Source organism: Oncorhynchus masou, chromosome 32 (assembly GCF_036934945.1).
Source record: "Oncorhynchus masou masou isolate Uvic2021 chromosome 32, UVic_Omas_1.1, whole genome shotgun sequence".
Lineage (NCBI taxonomy): Eukaryota > Metazoa > Chordata > Actinopteri > Salmoniformes > Salmonidae > Oncorhynchus > Oncorhynchus masou.
In genome coordinates this window covers 60,016,429-60,038,402 of record NC_088243.1, presented here as the reverse complement: position 1 = coordinate 60,038,402, position 21,974 = coordinate 60,016,429, and the positions used below count along the sequence as shown (strand labels likewise).

Genomic DNA, 21,974 nt, shown 5'->3' with positions numbered 1-21,974 from the left:
TCAAATAGTTAAAGCTTGATGAGGAGTTGGTTATTTGAATCAGCTGCTAGGGCAAAAACCAAAAATTTCACAGATAAGAGTTTGGAAAACCATGGTCTAGACAATTATATCTGCCAATCAGGGCTGTGTATGTAAATATATTTAAAGTTAATAAGAAAGTTATTTTCATGCACATACAGTGATTTTAAAATTATTTTAAAAAGACTGCATGTGGGCTTTAAAGAAACTGTTCAGTGAAATCTGACTTTTATAAGTTTATATTCTGTTAACTCATACCCAAATAAAGTTGTTGCCTTTTAATATTCTTACATTTTTGTGAAGGAAAACAATTTCACTAATATTCTAATGTTCTATTTCATAGACACCTGGAAACGCTAAACAGTTACTTTAATGATCCATTTTTTTGTGAACATAAAAATGCTTAACATAGAGAAACTCGTTAAAACTCATTAACCCCATATGGCAGGACTGGAAGAATCAACAATCAGAAGACAGAATATACCTACCACACAATCTAAAGCATACCAGGCATATGTCTGAGGCTGTGTTAACACGCTGTGTTAGCAGCCCAACTCTGTATTTTTTTCTCTCCGTGATACGGTCTTATGACCAATCATATCACATCAACTCTGAAAAAAAGAGCTGATCTGATTGGTCAAAGGCCAATTGGTAAAAAAAATAAATTAAAAAACCCGAATTGAGCTTGCTGTGTAAACGCAGCCAAAGAAGCAAGGAAAATCTAATATATATATATATATATAAAATAGCTTTATTAACAAGGCACTTAATTTTCACATTCAGTGTCTTGCAAGCTTTCTTTTAGAAGGCAGGTGCGTGTGTAATTACTGGAAATTCTCAAAACCCAATATGAACAACTTTCCTCAAAAGCTTCTTATTTAACACATCTCACCATCAACTATGAAAGTGTTCAAAGTGCTCAAAACCCTTTAGGTCAAAACTTCAACATTTTATTCAAAGTGCTCTGTGTGTCCCTACCAGTGAAATCAAAGTACATTTATGCCCCCTCTGAGATTGACAATGGAGTACATCGTTACCATCTTGATAGCAAATGTTTCTATTTTCTACACCGGTAGAGGATGTTTTAACTTGAATAACCTCAAATTAGTGGGCCGATATTGCCAAATACATAACACGTCAACATATGATACATTTTAAATAATAGGCATGATTCACAGCATGTTTAATGTATGAGGTAAAATATACTTCTCTGGAAATGTATCATAAGATTTCTTTATTATAATACTCCCACCAAGTGTAGACTTAAATGGGACTGTTAAGGCATGACAACCAATCAAATAAATTGTTTAATTTTCTAAAACATCAGAACTACAGTTAATTTAAAAGCATGACCTGTGAACATCTTAAAATTAGTTAGTTGGCGTTCATTTTCTGCAGGGTTATGGCACTCACATTAAGGGCATCCTCACCCGGCAGAAGCTCTCTCAAAAGGAAAGAAAGCAGCATCTATTGAAAATAAAGAGAAGCAAAAGTTGAGTCAATGTTTCTACCAAACTGTACAAGAAAGTCTAGACATGTTTTTATGACATTTGACAAACAGCAAATATAGAGAGCGAGAGCTGCAACATTAATGAGGACATTGACATCTCTTCCAGTGCTCGCCACAGAAACTCAAGAGGCTAAACACTCACATAGACCAGCTTCTTGTTTTCTTCACGGTCCTGGAAGAGCTTAAACACTGTTTCCATATCAGTCTTCTTCAAGATTAAATAGTTTGAATCTATAGTGGAGAACATGATGTTAGTGAACTGGGACAATTCCCACATCTCCGTCTTAGAATGAAAATCATAACTCGAGCAACTGTGTTGATGAGAGTGAAAAACAGTGTATATCCTGTACATCTGGCATTGATGAGGTGCTGAGCTCGGTCTTTGGTCTCGTTCTTTTCCTGACTGTTGCGGTGGGGTTTAGGGCTGGTCACCTCTGGCGAGCCCTCAGGCCACTGTTTGTCACATAGGTTATCGATATAGGAGGCTATCTGGGCATCCGTTGGGTTCATCTTATTCAAGAAGCTTTTCACTTTCCTAGAGGAGATTATAAAAAGTAATGCTGGGATTCTCAAAAGGCCAAATGTAGATCATCTTATTACCCTGTCACTATGACGAACCAGGACTGCAGTGGAAAATGGGAGAATATTTCACCGCTTACTTTTTCAATATCGGCATGACGGGTTTCAGAATCGCATCAAATATATTCAGGAGGATGGAATTACCTGGAGGGAAAAGTAGAGCGCTGATTATTACACACTACTACAGGTGACTGATTAAAATATAAAACATCCAAAATTACAATTTCAAACAAATTAGGAAGAGACAACTAACCAGATATTGCTTTCAACAAATCAAAAATGGCTTTGGTTGCTTCCATTTGCTCCCAGCTGGATTGGTTCTTTTTCAAACACTGCGAGTCTTCTAATTTTGACTGACTCCCCATGTCCTTTCCTCTACTCCTGTGGATCCCTCCTGACATTTTAAAAGTGAGTTTATCCTTTTTATTTGACTTTCCAACTAAATAACACCATGACGGACTGTCAGTGAGGTCATATTGCGAGCCTCCATTTTGACTGAAATGTTGCGGCCTACAGACAGAGTCGGTCTGGTCTTCAGGGTTATCTGATTTTGTTTGGGCCAGACACTCCTCTGATCTGGATAGTTCTTTGTTGATCATCTTTAGGTGAGAAGTTACAGGATTCTCCGATTCCTCTTTTTTGTCCTCGGTTTTGCCTGCATTAACTAAACAGTGTGATTTCTCTACTGGCACCATCGCTTTACCTCTGCAGCACTCAATGGGACTTGGCTCTGAAGGAGAACCATCCATTATATCACCAATGTTTTCATTCAGCTTCTCAGTTGCAGTTGAGTCTGCATTCTCAGTTGTGTTGGAATCATCGGATTTGGTCCCTCTTTGAAGAGTGTTGTGCTTGTCCTGAAAAATGCAATGTGCATTGCAATACCTTTACAAATACAGACTGACTGCTTAAGATTCACAGCTGCTGTGATTTCTTAATGCACCAGCAGAGGGCATTATTTGTCATTTGTGGTGACCCATTATGATACAAGATGATCTTGAAGGCTATGCTCAACATGTAATTAAAATGCCTACCTCATCATCCTCTTGCCCTGGAGACAGGAAGTAGGCCAGGCCACTGAGGAGACCCCACACTCCCCCCACATGCTCCTCTTCACTCAGCAGCTTGTCCAGAGGACACAGAAACTGAAACACTGGCTGAGTGTGGCCCATCAGAGCATCAGAGACCAGCTCCTGGAGAGGGCATGGAGATTAAGACATGCATTTTTTATTATACCATGTGCATTTCTGCTCGTGTCTGTAGTGTGCCAGTGTACCTGTAAGAAGACCTTGAGGGACGTTTTGGTTTCTCTAAAATCCTCGCTGTTACTCTCAGTGCTTGCCTCTAACACGGATAGGGAGGGTAAATTAGCAGAGTCCTACAAAACAAAAAACACAAACCATAAAAGATATTTAAGAATGATGTGTGACATAACTATATGATATGGCTCTATAGAGGACGCAAAAGAGACTACTGTCAAAAGAGGGTGCACTCAGACTATTAGAACCTGTGATGTTTTTATCTAATTGTACAACATCCATAAGATGTCAGAGATGAAATTAAACAGTGCAGTATCTGATGCATTCCAAACTTTTACAGCAGTCTGTTTTGACACTTTTTTTGGGGGGGGGGGGTTGCAACAATACAATCTCTAACCTGCCATAGGTTGCGGAAATGAATGATGTCCGTCTGGGTCTTCTTTACATCCCAGTGAAGGTTCTCAGGGTTATCCCTCTCTTCTAGGTGAACTGTAAAACACATCTCCTCGTTTTCCCTCTCCATCTGCAGACAGTAACATCTTACTTTACACACCATTCTGCCGCAATCATTATTAGACCACAGAACAACCAAGGACATGTCTTCACAAAACTCACTTTCATATTGAGCAGTAGTTGCATTCCAGTGACTTGTGTGTGATTTGTGACTCACATGAGGGACGCTGACAGCCCAGTGGCCAACCCGCCACATCTCATATGACAGCTTGAATTCCATCATTTCTTCTTGTACGCTGGTCAAGTAGCTCTCCAGATCACCATCCTCCTGGTGAACCAAACCAATTACAAAACCTAATGTCAGCCGTGTTACGTTTCAACCTCAGAGGGCATCCAGAAATAAGGCTTTCATGTTTACCTTCTATTGGATAGATGGCAAAACATGTACTGTCTGTAAGATATCAAATAAAATTTATAAAATCTATAACATTTACTATGAAAAAGATTAGAGCAGAGTGAATAGTGCAGTGGTGACTGCAGACCTGATCTATCTGGTGCAGTGTCCTTACGCTGTCGGGGTCCTGCTGGCTCTGGATGGAGCACTCCCGGCTACTACCTTCACTTTCCTTTGATGGACAATCCTGGATAGACTTGGCTCTGACCACCAGCACCTGCTCCTTTTTCTTCATTTTCTTCCTTTTATCTTTCTTCGATTTCATCTTGTCAAGGATTTTAGACCAGCCTTCCTTCAATTTGTTGGCTAGAAAAACAACACATATCCAATTAGCTAAGTGTCCACATTTCCGTGGCCTTTACTGTGTCACAGGTTGACTGCAAACTGCAAGAACCTTAAGGCACAGGGGAAACAAAAAACATAAATTAAAAACATCACAGCACAAACAGAAACTGGACACAAAATAAATTAACTTTATTTTGGTCCATTGAATATTGTTTGTGCCAAACAAAGTGTTTCAATTTAGCCTAGTTATTGTTCCAAATAAACACACCCACACCTTTCTTTTTGGACTTGCCGTCACCGGTTTGAGCATTCTCGGTTTCGTCCAGTGTTCTAAAATGGCAACAAAACAAAATCAGAGCACAATTTATTAACTGGTGTTGTCGGCACATCACCCGAACAACACTGAAGCGTGTCTACCAAAGGAAAAAAAAAAAGAGAAGCAGCCTGGTAAGAAAAGGGTCACTCACACGTCACTGGTCTGGCTCTCCAGGGCGGCTGGAGAGGCACCGTCAGAGTTAGACTCACACAGCTCTTCCACAGAGCTCTTGGGGGTCACTCCATCCAGCTGACTCACCACCAGCTGGTTGAGGTTGTCTGGGTCTGATAGCCACCGCACCAGCAGGTCCAGCACTTAGGGCATGGATGACAAAGTCAATGTGAAGGGCAATACGGAGTAAACTATTATGGTAGGACAAAGCCATGTTCAATATACATAGGGAAAAAAACACACACTTAGTCTCAGAATTACTGTGACACTTTCCACTGGTTTCACTGTTATACTAATGGACACCTCCAGTATCCACCACTGTCCATGTCTCCCGGGCAGCAAAAAAAGTGATACATTTCAAGGCTCATTTAATCCAATAACAGTTACAGATGCAGAATATAGAAGTTCATATTTTTATCTACAACAGTAAAATCCCTTACAATTACATGTATGGCTTAGTAATGGTTCAACTCATTTCACTGACTCCTGTGATCAGAGCCACTGAAGGCCACAAACCATTATCAGTAGGTTTCGATGACAACATACTGTTTTAGCTTTCCTCTAAGGAGAGCCCTTATTTTAGTTGTAGCACAGTATGTGCAGTACCTCTATCCATGATGGAATGATGTTTGATGCTAATTTATTCTCGTTTTCAAAAGTTGAGCAATGAGAGAAAACTGAGGCACTGATAGGCTTATGTTGTGGGGTTTACCTTTTAAGGCAACAATCTCATTTAAGGCACAGTGGCTGACTGCCAGTCCCCATAGAGACTGAGGGAAAAGGTTTCGCACCAGTGCTTCAGAGAACACTCTTAGAACTTCAACCTCCTCTCCCCTAGAGCTGAACAATGGTTCTCTGAGACAAAAAGAGCCAAACAGACAGAGACAAAGTCAATAAAAATAGCCTTTTTGGACTAATGACAGAGTATTACTACGTAGATAAATTACATTAGGACACATTAGGAGTATTACAAACGTATTAGCAATAAATTCTATCACCTAAATACAGGCCATTGTTCCAACATGTGAAAACATAGTTCCCAAGCTTGGTCACATGAAATCTATCAAAAACATGCATTACACCCAATAAAAAGGTTTGAATTTCAGAACTTTGATTGATAATGATTTATCCTAAACATTAAAAATATACATAAACCAATTCAACAGTATAGGCAAGTGATATAGCTGGAGAACGGCAACTTAATACCTATTCCACAAGTGACTTCAGGAGAGCTGCATTACCTATCAGACTGTTTGGCACTATGGAGGTGCTGGGTCAGGATGCGAATGCAGCCCACACTTGCTGAGCAGACATCAAAGTCTTTGCCTCTGCTGATGACTTGATCAATGACTTGGTCAAACTCCCTCCACAGCACCCCATGCAGGAGCTGACTGTCACAGGGCTCAGGGACGCAGTACCAGGGGAGGACTAGCTGGGCGTAGGCACACTCAAACACTGAGAACACACATTCAAAATCAACCCAAAAGCAAAACAGCTGCCATGGACAAAAATAACTTACATTTAAAAGAGCCCTGAGTATTGTAAGCAATAAGCTAGGCTACTTATTGTACTTACATATTGTGCAGTTTGAAGTGAGCTGTGTTCATTTTAGCAGGATTGTCAAAACAACTTCCTGACAGAAAACAGTCCAAACCTGACTGAGTATGCCTTATACAAAATATGCAAACGTTGTTCCATTTCCTCTTTCATGCACAACTTGGTAAAACCTCTGCTTTCCATATTCCAAAGCATAGCACATTGAAATGGGTGTAGAATGTCTATTCCCCCAACATCTTTGATACCCAAGCCCCTCCCAGATCATTTAGCATCAGATGTCTGCAGCCACATTTGCTGTCCTACTCAACTGTCGCAGAATACAGACCTACATTTGGCTGACCATATATCACTAAAACAAAAGGCAGAATCTCGGCACAAAATGTTTCCGTTATGTGTCCTTGTCTTGTTACTAACCGATCTTAAGAACATACACTTCTTTACAAATCTTTCATCCTGGAAGAAAGCCTGACAGGATGATTTACAAAAACTTTCTACATTATAATGGCAAATTCTGTAAGGCCCTCAGCTCATGCTGAGCACAACTACACACCTTGCTGAAGAGACCTCTTCACATGGGGAAACTGTGTCTCCTGTGATGTTTTAGCTTTAGTGCTTGTTGTATCAGTCACACCACAACCTAAATGTTCATCCTTTAGTGTTTTCTGTAAAACAATTCAGAAAGGATTATAGTGTTTTGACATCATTCATTCCTTACCTTGTAGATTAAACCAAGTAGAAAGATGGCACAAGTCCAGTCCCTATAGCATGTGTACACAGCAAGAAACCAGCTAAACTACAAAGAGTAATGTGCATGGAAGGTAGAGATTCACCTTTGTGTATGGCTACACCATGAGGGACACCATTATTTCTCGGTTGTTGTCATAGCACTCCTTTCATTGCCAATGTGTATATTCAACTCTCACCTTAATTTCCGTCCACTTGCAAAAATATGGGCATTTTTCCACCAACTTTATAGGGCATGAGGAGGTCCATGTCAAGAACATGTCATTAAAATTGTATGTCATAAGTTTAGTGTCACTTGACACCACAACTAAATTACTAGACAACAGTAATCGTTCATGGTCTAACGATTTGTAATAGATCACAGACTGACAATCCGTTGAAATATTAAAATGTTTGTTGGTATTAATGACATGATTCATAAGCTTGTTTCATTGTGTCATGTTATAAACAAAAGTAACGTGCATGACTCACGCCATGTTACATTGATTCTCGTGACCAGCGTTTCATACAGATACCTGAAATGAGTTGTCTTCAGCCACATCGTATGTTTGAGTGCCGCTTTCCCGTCCGGTCTTTATGAAGAAAGTAGGGGTTGATGGCCAAAATAGTAAACACAAAACTATTTGAGCCACAACCTGTCCGCAGTCCGAGAAATACCAAACAAGCCCAAGAATCATGGCGATAGAGAAGCGCCAAAGGTACATTTTCTATATTTACAAGACACCAGTAACATTCCTTCCACTACGAAGTTTCCATTCGTGTAGCTTTTCAGCCTTAAAATATATATCTTTATCAACAAAAACATTAATTCATGGAGATATGGCAAAAGCCATTTCAACTTGCTTGTCCTTCGTCTTGAAAAAACAACAAAAACATTAAGAAGACAAAAAAAACAACTGTGCACCCAGAGGAGGACACTGATTGGTCAGAGTGATGCTTTTTACTCTATCTGCAACTGATTCTGGCATGGCATGCTATTTATTGGCCATAGTTGGATCAACTGAGTTTGCCAAGATTTGTTAAAATTCAAAAAATAATTTAAAACGACTGACAAAGATAATTCTGATGTAGCATGCAACACAACTAAAACATTTAAGATCACATTTTTCCCGGCTCAATTTCTTTCACTTTTTTTTTTAACCACGAGTTTTTTTTGCCTACCACAAACTTGGAACAGATGGACTGGGGCTTAATCCAGTGATCCCCCGGGTGAGTACTTAAATTCTGGACCTCTAGGTCAGAGACCTAGGTAAAATATGTTTTATATTGGATATTCCGGTTTCTCTCGTCAATAGCTATTGAACCAAGCATGCCATGACTATAAAGATGGTATATTCTATATGACGTGTGGACCTTTTTGGTTTGTGTGAAAACAAATATCCACGTTTTTATATATAGAATAGATGTTTTTGTTATGTTATATTAAATTGTTTTTTCCCCGCATCAATCCAATGACCACAATGACAAAGCAAAAACTGTTTTCTTGAAATTTTTGCAAATGTATGAAAAATAAACACAACAAACTGTAATGTCCCATTTACATAAGTATTTAGAACCTTTACCCAGTACTTTTGTTGAAGCATGTTTGGTACTGATTACAACCTCAAGTCTTCTTGGATATGATGCTACAAGCTTGGGATACCTGTATTTGGGGACTTTCTCCCATTCTTGTAAGGGGAGTGTCGCTGCACAGCTATTTTCAGATCTCTCCAGAGATGTTTGATCGAGTTCAAGTCCGGGCACTGGCTGGGCCACTCAAGGACATTCAAAGACTTGTCCCAAAGCCACTCCTGCATTGTCTTGGCCGTGTACTTATGATTGTTGTCCTGTTGGAGGGTGAACCTTCTCCCCAGTCTGAGGTTGAGTGCTCTGGGGCAGGTTTTCATTAAGGATCTCTCTGTACTTTGCTCCGTTCATCTTGATCCCGACTAGTCTCCCAGTCCCTGCCGCTGAAAAACATCCCTACAGCATGATGCTGCCACCATCATGCTTCATCGTATGGATGGTGCAAGGTTTCCTCCAGACACTTGGCATTCAGGCCAAAGAGTTCAATCTTGGTTTCATCAGACCAGATAATCTTGTTTCTCATGGTCTGAGAGTCCTTTAGGTTCCTTTTGGCAAACTCTAAGCGGGCTGTCATGTGCCTTTAATGAGTGGCTTCTGTCTGGCCACTACCATAAAGGCCTGATTGGTGGTTCTGCAGAGATGGTTGTCCTTCTGGAATATTCTCCCATCTCCACAGAAGAACTCTGGAGCTCTGTCAGAGTGACCATTGGGTTCTTGATCACCTCCATGACCAATGCCCTTCTCCCCCGATTGTTCAGTTTGGCCGAGCGGCCAACTCTAGGAGTCTTGGTGGTTCCAAACTTCTTCCATTTAAGAATGATGGAGGTCACTGTGTTCTTGGGGACCTTCAATGCTGCAGAAATGTTTTGGTACCCTTCCCCAGATCTGTGGGGAATTTATATTAAATTTGCAAAAAATTCAAAAAACCTGTTGTCACTTTGTCATTATGGAGTATTGTGTGGATTGATGAGGAAAAAAACAATGTAATAATTTTTAGAATAAGGCTGTAACGTAACAATGTGGAAAAAGTAAAGGGGTCTGAATACTTTCAGAATTTGCTGTATATACACTACATGACCAAAAGTATGTGGACACCTGCTTGTCGAACTTCTCATCCCAAAATCATGGTCATTAATATGGAGTTGGTTCACCCTTTGCTGCTTTAACAGCCTCTACTCTTCTGGTAAGGCTTTCCACTAGATGTTGGAACATTTCTGCAGGGACTTGCTTCCATTCAGCTACAAGATCATTAGTGAGGTCGGTCACTGATGTTGGGTGATTAGGCCCGGCTCAAATCAAATGTTATTAGTCACATGCGCCGAATACAACGGGTATAGACCATACCGAGAAATGCTTACTTACGAGCCCCTAACCAACAAATCAGTTTAAAAAAAAATACAGATAAGAATAAGAAATAAAAGTAACAGTCTATTACTAGAGTGGCTGGAGTCTTTATTTATTTTTTTATTTCACCTTTATTTAACCAGGTAGGCTAGTTGAGAACAAGTTCTCATTTGCAACTGCGACCTGGCCAAGATAAAGCAAAGCAGTGTGACACAGACAACAACACAGAGTTACACATGGAGTAAACAATAAACAAGCCAATAACACAATAAACAAATCAATGACACAGTAGAAAGAATTAAGTCAATATACAGTGTGTGCAAAAGGCATGAGGAGGTAGGCAATAAATAGGCCATAGGAAAGAATAGTTACAATTTAGCAGATTAACACTGGAGTGATAAATGAGCAGATGATGATGTGCAAGTAGAGATACTGGTGTGCAAAAGAGCAGAAAAGTAAATAAAATAAAAACAGTATGGGGATGAGGTAGATAGATTGGGTGGGCTATTTACAGATGGACTATGTACAGCTGCAGCGATCGGTTAGCTGCTCAGATAGTTGATGTTTAAAGTTGGCGAGGGAAATAAAAGTCTCCAACTTCAGCGATTTTTGCAGTTTGTTCCAGTCACTGGCAGCAGAGAACTGGAAGGAAACGCAGCCAAATGAGGTGTTGGCTTTGGGGATGATCAGTGAGATATACCTGCTGGGGCGCGTGCTACGGGTGGGTGTTGTTATCGTGACCAGTGAACTGAGATAAGGCAGAGCTTTACCTAGCATAGACTTATAGATGACCTGGAGCCAGTGGGTCTGGCAACGAATATGTAGCGAGGGCCAGCCGACTAGAGCATACAGGTTGCAGTGGTGGGTGGTATAAGGTGATTTGATAACAAAACGGATGGCACTGTGATAGATTGCATCCAGTTTGCTAAGTAAAGTGTTGGAAGCTATTTTGTAGATGACATCGCCGAAGTCGAGGATCGGTAGGATAGTCAGTTTTACTAGGGTAAGTTTGGCGGCGTGAGTGAAAATAGAAAGCCGACTCTAGATTTGATTTTTGATTGGAGATGTTTCCTGCTTTCATTTTTACTTGTAAGCAGGAATCAGGAGGATAGTCAGCGTTCAAATTCATCCTGAAGTTGTTTGATGGGGTTAAGGTCAGGGGCTCTGTGCAGGCCAGTCAAGTTCTTCCACACCAATCTCAACAAACCACTTCTGTATGGACCTCGCTTTGTGCACAGGGTCATTGTCATGAAACAGAAAAGGACTTTCCCAAAACTGTTGCCACAAAGTTGGAAGAACAGAATCATCTAAAATGTAATTGTATGCTGTAGGGTTAAGCTCTCCCGTCACTGGAACTAAGGGGCCTAGCCCAAACCATGAAAAATAGCCCCAGACCATTATTCCTCCTTCACCAAATTTTACAGTTGGCACTATGCATTGGGGCAGGTAGTGTTCTCCTGGTATCCACCAAACCCAGATTCATCCATCGGACTGCCAGATGGTGAAGCGTGATTCATTAATTGAGAGAACGCGTTTTCACTGCTCCATAGTCCAATGGTGGCGATATTTATACCACTCCAGCCGACGCTTGTCATTGCGCATGGTGATCTTAGGCTTGTGTGCGGCTGCTCGGCCATGGAACCCCATTACATGAAGCTCCCGACAAACAGTTATTGTGCTGACATTGCTGCCAGAGGCAGTTTGGAACTTGGTAGTGAGTGTTGCAACCGAGGACAGACGATTTATACTCGCTACGAGCATCAGCACTCGGTGGTCCTGTTCTGTGAGCTTGTGTTGCCTACCACTTTGTGGCTGAGCTGTTGTTGCTCCTAGACTTTCCACTTCAAAATAACAGCACTTACAGTTGACCGGGGGCAGCACTAGCAGGGCAGATTTGACGAACTGACTTGTTGGAAAGGTGGCATCCTATGACAGTGCTACGTTGAAAGTCACTGAGCTCTTCAGTAAGGCCATTCTACTGCCAATGCTTCTTTATGGAGATTGAATGGCTGTGTACTCAATTTTATACACCTGTCAGCAATGAATCCACTAATTTGAAGCGTTGTCTACATACTTTTGTATATTTTGTATTTGGGGAGGGGGTCACAAAGCATGACTTTGACAAGGATACTCTCAATCAGGGGAGAAGGGAAAACAAAAAATGTAAATCTTCCCCCGATTCAGAATATATTTTTATAGTAATAAAATATTTAAAAAGTGGATTGTTCTCCATCCACCCGATTCAGAAAATACCATCTTCATAGTCATGGCATGCTTGGTTCAATAGCTATTGACGAGAGAACCAAATATCCAATAAATCAGATTTTACCTCGGTTAGGCTGTAATACCATATAAATCCATGTCTAGTAGTACATTCACATACAGGGGGATAACATCTTTGTTTTTCCCCCCAAAAAATCCTTATGTTTTCCCATCAATGTTTTAAAGTTAATTGGATATTACGACCATAATGACACTTTTTTTCCCCCCTTGGTGGATCCAAGCCTGTGCTGTATTTTTGTTTAATTAACCACAAATTGCAAGTGTAATGCCAGAGATCTGAGACTGTTCAGGATGTGCAGCCTGAACTGGGTACTGATCTGACAATTACGTGTTATGGCTAAATGAACAGTTGTACACGTGCAGCTTCCCGGAAACCTGAAGGAGGCCACTGATCACCAGGCCAACAAAAGTTGGCATGGTTTTTAAAATTTGGTATGCTTAATGGCCGCATTAAGCATACCAAATCCTGGGAATCTGTTACACACTAACTATACCTTTCTCAATAAGATACCTCACTCGCACAACTCTTTATCATAACCCAAAAACTAAGAACCATTGTTTTGTCATGACTTTGTAAAATGATATAAATTTGAAAACCAAAAAATTGCTCTCAAGGAATTTCATTGGAGCGCTATAGATTTATCATAGAAATAAAATGCGAAATGTCAAGGAATGCTTTTGCTCCATTTACGATTTTGTTGTTGGTGACCCACTCAGATAAAACGCAAATAACAGAATCACCACATGATGGCACTCGCTGCATTTCGATGAGCTGGCAGGTAACCATAAACCATACTGGCAATGGTAAAACGGTGCATAAAAAGAAGTTCAGATCTTACGTGATGTTTAACCTTCAAAATGCCATTTTTAAATATGGAGTATAATTAAAATATGAACTAAGTAGTCTAAATGAGCACTTCCTGGCTCTTATCCAGTGTTTCTCTCATATGTTTTTAGATGTATTTACTTAAGTCTAAGGTGCTGTAGTGAAGCAGCTAATTGATATATAGATTTAAAAAAATATATATCATCGATCTGATTTGAAACCAATGCTGCGGTTCCATAATCACATTCCTTTCTTTTCAGTGACGAGCAGAGACGTAAATGACGTCATTCAGCAGGAAATGATTATGAAATCGCAGCAGAGTATATGCTAAAACCACGTGATCCATCAGCAGGCTCTGTTCTTTGACATTCGGTTGACACCAGTTAAGGGCAGATCAAACTGGTTTCACCTGTAAATAACCTCACTGCAATAATCTGCCTCTTACATAACAGCCCATCCTGCAAGTAATTGTAATATTGGTCTTAGTGTGGTTCGCTTTCAATCTGCAATAGACCATAAGACACTAAAGTTTAGAAGTCCAAAGGTGTGGTACTACTGAAAGCATGCTTATCTGAGCTCTCACCAATGACCTCAAATGGGTGTTACCTAAGCAACTCACATATGCCTCCTAGTTCAGCTGTAATGATGCAGAAGTGGAAAGGGAATGCTGAAACATCTGAAATTACTTACCAATGATTTGGGTAAATCACCAGTCAGGACCATATTTGGTGTGTCACTAAAGCAATGCTGATGCCAAGGATGACTTCCTAACTCCCATCAGCCCAAGGAAGATTAGGTACTCCATACCCTGCTGGGTAAATCATGTGTAATCTGAGAGGCACTGAGAGCTAAATTAAGAGTGTCCTCCATTGAAGAACATCGTAGACAATACCATGTCTACAAAGAGCATGACATTGGCCTGCCTACTCCGGTAGTTGACATTAGCTGGTGAAAGTAGCCCAAGGACGGGATTACAACCGGATATTGCAGCAAACACTGATGTACCGAAGTCTTAACTTCTCACAACTACACCGTTAAGGCGCATTCTGACTTCTTGATGACATGAGTTTGGATAGGCTCCCATTTAACAGCTGCTGCGATCTGGAGGAATTTCTCAGCAATGCCACTAGTGCAGGATCGAGTCTCAGATTTAACATGTCAGCACCCACTATTTCCTAGTACTTTATTCTGGCATTCAGCTAACTACTCTAAAAGGGAGGGTTGAGTTTGCTTCTCTACAGTCTATTTGCTGGAGCAGTGTAGATTGGCACCCAGTCAAACTCAAGTTCAACGTCGATCTTTGAGCAGGATTGTCATTAGTTGGCTCCGCATACAGGTAACGGTCCAGCACCCATCTTGAGAGAACGAAGAGTATTTTTAGAAGCCTGAAGTAATCCACTTCGCAACAGATAATCCTAGCATTCCTCTCAGAAGTGGATGTCAGTTACTGAGTAAATTCTGCTCAAATATGTATTTTGAGCCAGGTAAGAACAAGCCATCAACTTCATGCTACAAGATTCTGTAGCAGTTTCTTTCTCACCATCCATGTTTAGAACCTTATCACCAGTTTATAGATTACACCCACCCAGTCCAAGCACCAGTCAGCTGACTTTGGCTGGAGCCCAACCATAACTGTCAAGGACAACCCAGCTCTTAAGATTACACCTCAACAAATAAGACACCAGCTGGCTCTCAAGAGAAACCACACCAGGGAGAATCCAGGAGTAACACTACATGCCATTCAGTGATGCTACTGCCAAAGAAACACAAACCAAGTGGAAAGCTCATTGTAGGTTCATTCAGTAGGTTGCCTTTATTTTTACAGTATTGACTAGAAACAGGCCATCCGGATGAAACAGGTTGACATTTGAAGACCTGGCATAGTAACTTTTTTTTTTAATGGTAATGACATTCTGGGGGGGGGGGGGGAACAGAAAAACATTGGGCAAATTAAAAGCGCAAAACCGATTTCTTCAGTACAACTAGCACAAACATACTAGTTGGTCCCTATAAATAAGGCGGAATTTGACAGTCCTTCCAAATGTACAAGTTATGTTACAGTTTAAACATTTATGGGGAGACATCTAAAAATAGTTTAGAGGACCTTCTTCAACTCATCATACAAGACCAGCACGAAGGCACCACCCATGCCTCGGAGAACATTGGACCAGGCTCCTTTGAAGAAGGCTTTGCCGCCCTCATCCTTCGCAATCTTCTTCCAACAGTCAATGGTGCCAGTGTACATAATGTCACCTGCAAAACAAAAGCAACAGGTCATACCCCTGCCTTGGCTGAATGTTTCTCAAGCAGTTGCCCACTGTTGGTGAATAGCATGACAGTGAATAAATAACTTTAAACTAAAATACAGACATGTGTTCAAAAGTTAAATTACCTCCTTTACGTCCAGACTGCATCATCATACGGCGACGGACGGTATCGAAGGGGTAGGATGTAAGACCAGCAACTGCAGTCACAGACTGAGCGATGGCCCAGCTGACCAAGATGCTTGCGTTCTTGGGATCTGGCAGCATACCTACAGAGAAACCAAGCAGATTAAAACGGGCTTTAAGATTTGTGAAACAAACACATTTGCAGTTCTTGTCAGACATGAGGAATGAGGCATGTGCTCAGAGCAGTCCATGGACTCACCCTTGGCTGTGTCATAGACACCAAAGTAAGATGCCCTGTAGATTATGATGCCCTGGACCGACACGGAGAATCCCTGGTACAGGCCCTTCAGACCATCAGCTTTGTAGATCTTCTTCAAGCAGTCGCCCAGGCCGTTGAACTCACGCCCAGCACCGGCCTTGCCGACATCAGCAGCCAGTCGGGTTCTGGCAAAGTCGAGGGGGTACACAAAACAAAGGGAGGTAGCGCCAGCAGCACCACCAGAGGCCAGGTTACCAGCGAAGTACCTCCAGAACTGTTTCTTGTCCACACCATCCAGGAAGATTTGCTTGTATTTGTCCTTGAATGCAAAGTTGAGGGCCTGGGTGGGGAAGTATCTGATGACGTTGGCCAAGTTGCCTCTCCAGAACGACAGGAAGCCCTGCTCCTTGGGGATACGGACGACGCAATCCATGATACCCTTGTACTGCTTGTCAACGGTGATCTGTTTGCTTGCATGTTGCACCTGTATTCACAAACACATCAAAAGCCAACACTCAGGTCTCCATACAATATTTTTGAAGAGAAAAGGAAACAGCAGTTTAATGACAAAGATAGAGGGCAAGGCCTACCTGTATCAATAAAAGTGTAACAGGTATGTTTCAAGCATTTAGCCAACTAGGTCAACTAAATAAGCCAACACCCCTAACAATACCAGTCATAGTAATTCAATGTTGGCAACATTGTGTATACACAGCTAATAGTAGCTAAAATCATGTAGACAAGAAGCAAGCTAGGCAACGTTGTCCATCAGCACCAAGCACTTTGCCTTTCCACATTCCATTCACCATAACGACGCGCCTCAGCACTAGATTGGTTCTCGCTAGGCCTCAGCTAAACACAGGATGAAGCCTCCCCTTGCTACGACCTTGGCAACTTCTCGGGCCTAGTAACCGCTAGTTACGTAATTTGATGACGGAGGACAGAACGACGTTCAATGTCCAAGCTAGCTCGTGAACAAATAACTAGTAAGTAGGAATGACAATGAGCATGACACATAAGGAGTCTTTAAAAACTCAACGTTACGTGGTTGCATAATAACGTTTGTAATTTACAGCAAGCAAAGTAGTTAACGTTAGCCAAATACCCAGACAAGACAGACACCGGTTTGCTGCTGAACTGACAGTCCCAAGATGAACCAAAATGGACGAGTAACTCGCATCTTTTCAACCTTGCAAGGCACCAATGACATGAGCTAAATTACAGGAGTTAGCTAGGTAACCCAAGTAAAAAAAATGAAACTAAATGGCAAGTACGAGGAGTTACGTTAGTAACTTAACCAGCTAGTACCAAACGAATCCCTTTCATCGGTGTTAACGTTAGTAACGTTACAGTACTATAACGTTACTATAGCTGAAGTTAATTTCTGAAAAGCCAGTCAAACTTACCTGAAGCAGAAGCTTGATTCTTTCAATAGGAGCTACAGCTGTTTTGGAGATGGCAGCGGAAATACCACCAGCCAAGAAGTCCTTAGCGAACGAGACGACGGTCTCATTCATTTTTGTGTTGTTATCGCGGACGTTGATACACGGAAATCTTCCCGCTCAACCAAAGACTGCTGAGGTATGCCGGCTCAGTCGAAATGGCCGATTCGTTTAGTTGAGAGCGGATTTAATACCACTGTGTTCGCGAGACAAAGCGGGAGCTGAAAGGCGGCATGCCATTGGTGCGCTGGTGGATTTAGTGGGCGGAGACGATGTTTTTATGAACGTCCCCTGGCCTGAGAGATTTGTCCTGCCTTCATGAATTCAGCTGTGTTGTTGGCCTGTGTCCAAGAGTATTTATTTATTTCAAAATAAACATTTAATTAATATCATACATGAAAGACGGGCCTATAATATTAAATGTGATAACACTAAAGTTATCCAAGGTTTAAAATAGTTAATTTTGAGTGATGTCATTCAATAGGTTGCTGGCTAAGTAGGCTACATGGTTGTGAATGACACTTGACACACCTTGATTATGCGTTACCAACCAAGCTTTTGGTTGGTGAGTTCTGGACCCAAGGTCATGTGAAAAGCATGGAAGCTTGGAGTAGCTGAAACAGACAGAAGAGGAAGGCTGCGTTTCCACAGGCAACCCAATTCTGATATTTTTTTCCCACTAATTGGTCTTTTGAACAATCAGATCAGCTCTGATTGGTTAAGTCAATTTAGTGGGAAAAATATCAGAATTGGGCTACGTGTGTAAACGCAGCCTGAGTATACTAGACCCAGCTGCAATGGCATTGGTGCCAATGGGAGAGCCACCCCCCTAAAGTAAACAGACACAGACCATTATTTTCAATGGTATAGGCCTGAGTGATCCATCATCTTTGGCTGAAACTCCTGTCTACTCTGAGTTAATGATCAGCTGTGAGAGGGTGCTTACTTATAGGGGGGGAAAGGTCATCCCATTCACTACCAGCTTAAAATGTCCTTAACTCTGCATTTTCTCACTATCTATTTATATATTTTTTAATTCCATTCTTTTACATGTGTATATGGTTGTGAATTGTTAGATAATACTTCACTGTTGGAGCTAGAAACACAAGCATCTCGCTACACCCAAAATAGCATCTGCTAAATATGTGTATGTGACCAATAACATTTGAGTTGAGATAGAATTCATTTTTAGATTATATACAACGATCAAGCAGATCAAATTATATTATAATTGATATAATTGGCATAATGATGTTATATTATTATTACATTGACGCAACTTATCTTAGTCTTACAATTAAGTGACAATAACGATAATGATAGTCAGTCCTGTGATCAAACTTCCTTGGGAAGAAAAAAAAGAATGGATCTGCTCCTCAAATATCCATTCAACATCCTACATCTTTTGGGAAAATAAAATGTTGCTGTCTTTCTTGTATGACATTGGCCTACTGTAGTAAGGTGGTAGTGGTGAGTTCAGCTGGGACTAGGGGAACTAGCAGATCAGGTTACAGTCACCAGACTAGGGGTTTCTCAGAGTGCACCGCTCAGAGCCTTTGAGATAGAAATCATGAAAGAACTACATGTGAACAATCAATCTGTTATCTGTATTCAACATTTCCATAAGAGACGTTTTTCTGAATGTAATGTCTTGCCAAATATGATAATGATGGTGCAATTGCTCCATTCAGAACCTTTGTATAAGTACGAACAGTTGTGTTGTCATTCATACATACATTGTCAATTCATATTCAGGAAAGCCACATCTTGTTTAGCAAATTAATTGAATTCAAATACAATTTTATTCATCGCATTCTTCATAAACAACAGGCATAGACTTACAAATGTACCACCGTATTTAACCATGGCAAGGCAACTGGGAATATGGCAGAATACAAACAGAGTAATCATTCCCTCCGCAAGGCAATCAAACAGGCAAAATGTCAATATAGAAACAAAGGAGTCGCAATTCAATGGGTCAGACACAAGAAGTGTGGCAGGGTCTACAGGCAATCACAGACTACAAAAGGAAAACCAGCCACATCGCAGACACCGACGTCTTGCTTCTAGACAAACGAAACACCTTCTTTGCCCGCTTTGAGGATAATACATAGCCGACGGAATAGGAGAACCCAGAAGGCATCCCTAGCCGTGTCCTCAGAGCATGCGCAGACCAATGACTATCACCCCGTAGCACTCACTTATGTCATCATGAAGTGCTTTGAGAGACTAGTCAAGGATCATGTCACCTCCACCTTACCCGTCACCCTAGACCCACTTCAATTTGCTTACCGCCCCAATAGGTCCAATCACCATCACACTGCACTATCCCATCTGGACAAGAGTAATACCTATGTAAGAATACTGTTCATTGACTATAGCTCAGCATTCAACAGCATAGTACCCTCCAAGCTCATCATTAAGCTTGAGGCTCTGGGTCTCAACCCCACCCTGTGCAATTGGGTCCTGGACTTTCTGATGGGCCAACCCCAGGTGGTGAACGTTGGAAACATCTCCACTTCGCTGATCCTCAACACCGGGGCTCCACAAGGGTACGTGCTCAGCCCTCTCCTGTACTCCCTGTTCACCCATGACTGCGTTGCCATGCAAGCCTCCAACTTAAACATCAAGTTTGCAGACGACAACAACAGTAGTAGGCTTGATTTGATCAGATTTGACTTGATCAGACAAACAAATAGTCCACACAGTGTGGTGAAGAAGGTGCAAATTTGGCATGTCACCTAAAACCCAGACAGACTTTTACAGATGCACAATTGAAAGCATACCGTCGGCTGCATCACCGTCTGGTATGGCAACTGCACCGCCCACAACCGCAGGGCTCTCCAGAGGGTGGTGCGGTCTGCACAACGCATCACCGGGGACAAACTACCTGCCCTCCAGCACCCAATGTCACAGCAAGGCCAAAAAGATCATCAAGAACAACAACCACCCAGAGCCACTACCTGTTCACCCCGCTACCATCCAGAAGGCGAGGTCAGTACAGGTGCATCAAAGCTGGAACCGAGACTGAAAAACAGCTTCTATGTCAAGCCCATCAGACTGTTAAACAGCCATCACTAGCACAGTGAGGCTGCTGTCTACATACAGACTTGTAATCACTGGCCACTTTAATAAATGGAACACTAGTCACTTTAATAATGGCACTAATAATTTTACGTATTTTCGCTACACTCGCCATAACATCTGCTCACCATATGTATGTGACCAATAAAATTTGAACAGTGAATTACATCCTTACCGGCACTTCCCAACAATGCAGAGAAAGAAAAGAGATAATAGAAAAGTAATAACACAATAATAAAAGTAATAATAAATACACAATGAGTAATGATAACTTGGCTATATACACGGGGTACCAATACCGAGTTGATGTGCAGGGGTACGAGGTAATTGAGGTAGATATGTACAAAATCCTGGAATAAAGTGACTAAGCAACAGGATAGTAAATAAAACAGTAACAACAGCATATGCGATTATTAAAAAATAAAAACAATTGTCCAAAAAGGGTCCATTTTTTTATTTATTTCACCTTTATTTAACCAGGTAGGCTAGTTGAGAACAAGTTCTCATTTACAACTGCGACCTGGCCAAGATAAAGCATAGCAGTGTGAACAGACAACACAGAGTTACACATGGAGTAAACAATTAACAAGTCAATAACACAGTAGAAAAAAAGGGGAGTCTATATACAATGTGTGCAAAAGGCATGAGGAGGTAGGCAAATAATTACAATATTGCAGATTAACACTGGAATGATAAATGATCATGTACAGGTAGAGATATTGGTATGCAAAAGAGCAGAAAAGTAAATAAATAAAAACTGTGGGGATGAGGTAGGTGAAAATGGGTGGGCTATTTACCAATAGATTATGTACAGCTGCAGCGATCGGTTAGCTGCTCAGATAGCTGATGTTTGAAGTTGGTGAGGGAGATAAAGGTCTCCAACTTCAGCGATTTTTGCAATTCGTTCCAGTCACAGGCAGCAGAGTACTGGAACGAAAGGCGGCCGAATGAGGTGTTGGCTTTAGGGATGATCAGTGAGATACACCTGCTGGAGCGCGTGCTACGGATGGGTGTTGCCATCGTGACCAGTGAACTGAGATAAGGCGGAGCTTTACCTAGCATGGCCTTGTAGACGACCTGGAGCCAGTGGGTCTTGCGACGAATATGTAGCGAGGGCCAGCCGACTAGAGCATACAAGTCGCAGTGGTGGGTAGTATAAGGTGCTTTAGTGACAAAACGGATGGCACTGTGATAAACTGCATCCAGTTTGCTGAGAAGAGTGTTAGAAGCAATTTTGTAGATGACATCGCCGAAGTCGAGGATCGGTAGGATAGTCAGTTTTACTAGGGTAAGCTTGGCAGCGTGAGTGAAGGAGGCTTTGTTACGGAATAGAAAGCAGACTCTTGATTTGATTTTCGATTGGAGATGTTTGATATGGGTCTGGAAGGAGAGTTTGCAGTCTAGCCAGACACCTCGGTACTTATAGGTGTCCAC

At 41.4% G+C, this 21,974-nt stretch overlaps 2 protein-coding genes across 3 annotated transcripts; both read right to left on the bottom strand.

The window, feature by feature from the left end:
• Positions 1–671: 671 nt before the first annotated feature.
• On the bottom strand, positions 672–8,920 carry LOC135526349 (uncharacterized). Of its 2 annotated transcripts, none has more exons than XM_064954661.1 (16): positions 7,862–8,920; positions 7,153–7,264; positions 6,287–6,500; positions 5,758–5,900; positions 5,026–5,188; positions 4,833–4,888; positions 4,362–4,579; positions 4,037–4,147; positions 3,764–3,889; positions 3,384–3,485; positions 3,142–3,300; positions 2,361–2,964; positions 2,188–2,251; positions 1,879–2,063; positions 1,671–1,759; positions 672–1,485 (listed from the first exon to the last, which is right to left on the bottom strand). In XM_064954661.1, exons 1-16 carry the CDS (start codon positions 8,048–8,050, stop codon positions 1,393–1,395), a joined length of 2,628 nt encoding a protein of 875 aa, XP_064810733.1. In that variant the 5' UTR covers positions 8,051–8,920; the 3' UTR covers positions 672–1,392. The 2 variants fall into 2 exon arrangements, with proteins under 2 accessions (XP_064810733.1, XP_064810734.1); XM_064954662.1 differs by having other exon boundaries at positions 4,389–4,579.
• Positions 8,921–15,152: 6,232 nt separating this feature from the next.
• On the bottom strand, positions 15,153–17,628 carry LOC135526348 (ADP/ATP translocase 2-like). The gene is made up of 4 exons (XM_064954660.1): positions 17,421–17,628; positions 16,015–16,498; positions 15,758–15,898; positions 15,153–15,618 (listed from the first exon to the last, which is right to left on the bottom strand). The coding sequence occupies exons 1-4, from the start codon at positions 17,529–17,531 to the stop codon at positions 15,461–15,463; spliced, it is 894 nt and encodes a 297-aa protein (XP_064810732.1). The 5' UTR covers positions 17,532–17,628; the 3' UTR covers positions 15,153–15,460.
• Positions 17,629–21,974: the final 4,346 nt, after the last annotated feature.

Excerpts from the sequence above, each read along its gene's own strand:
- LOC135526349 (XM_064954661.1), bottom strand. The coding sequence starts at position 8,050 with ATGTACCTTTGGCGCTTCTCTATCGCCATGATTCTTGGGCTTGTTTGG. Across the intron at positions 3,301-3,383 it reads CCCTCAAGGTCTTCTTACAG|GAGCTGGTCTCTGATGCTCT; the intron begins GTACACTGGCAC and ends TGCCCTCTCCAG. Across the intron at positions 2,965-3,141 it reads CAGGGCAAGAGGATGATGAG|GACAAGCACAACACTCTTCA; the intron begins GTAGGCATTTTA and ends TGCATTTTTCAG.
- LOC135526348 (XM_064954660.1), bottom strand. The coding sequence starts at position 17,531 with ATGAATGAGACCGTCGTCTCGTTCGCTAAGGACTTCTTGGCTGGTGGT. Across the intron at positions 16,499-17,420 it reads GAATCAAGCTTCTGCTTCAG|GTGCAACATGCAAGCAAACA; the intron begins GTAAGTTTGACT and ends TTGTGAATACAG. Across the intron at positions 15,619-15,757 it reads GCAGTCTGGACGTAAAGGAG|GTGACATTATGTACACTGGC; the intron begins GTAATTTAACTT and ends TTTGTTTTGCAG.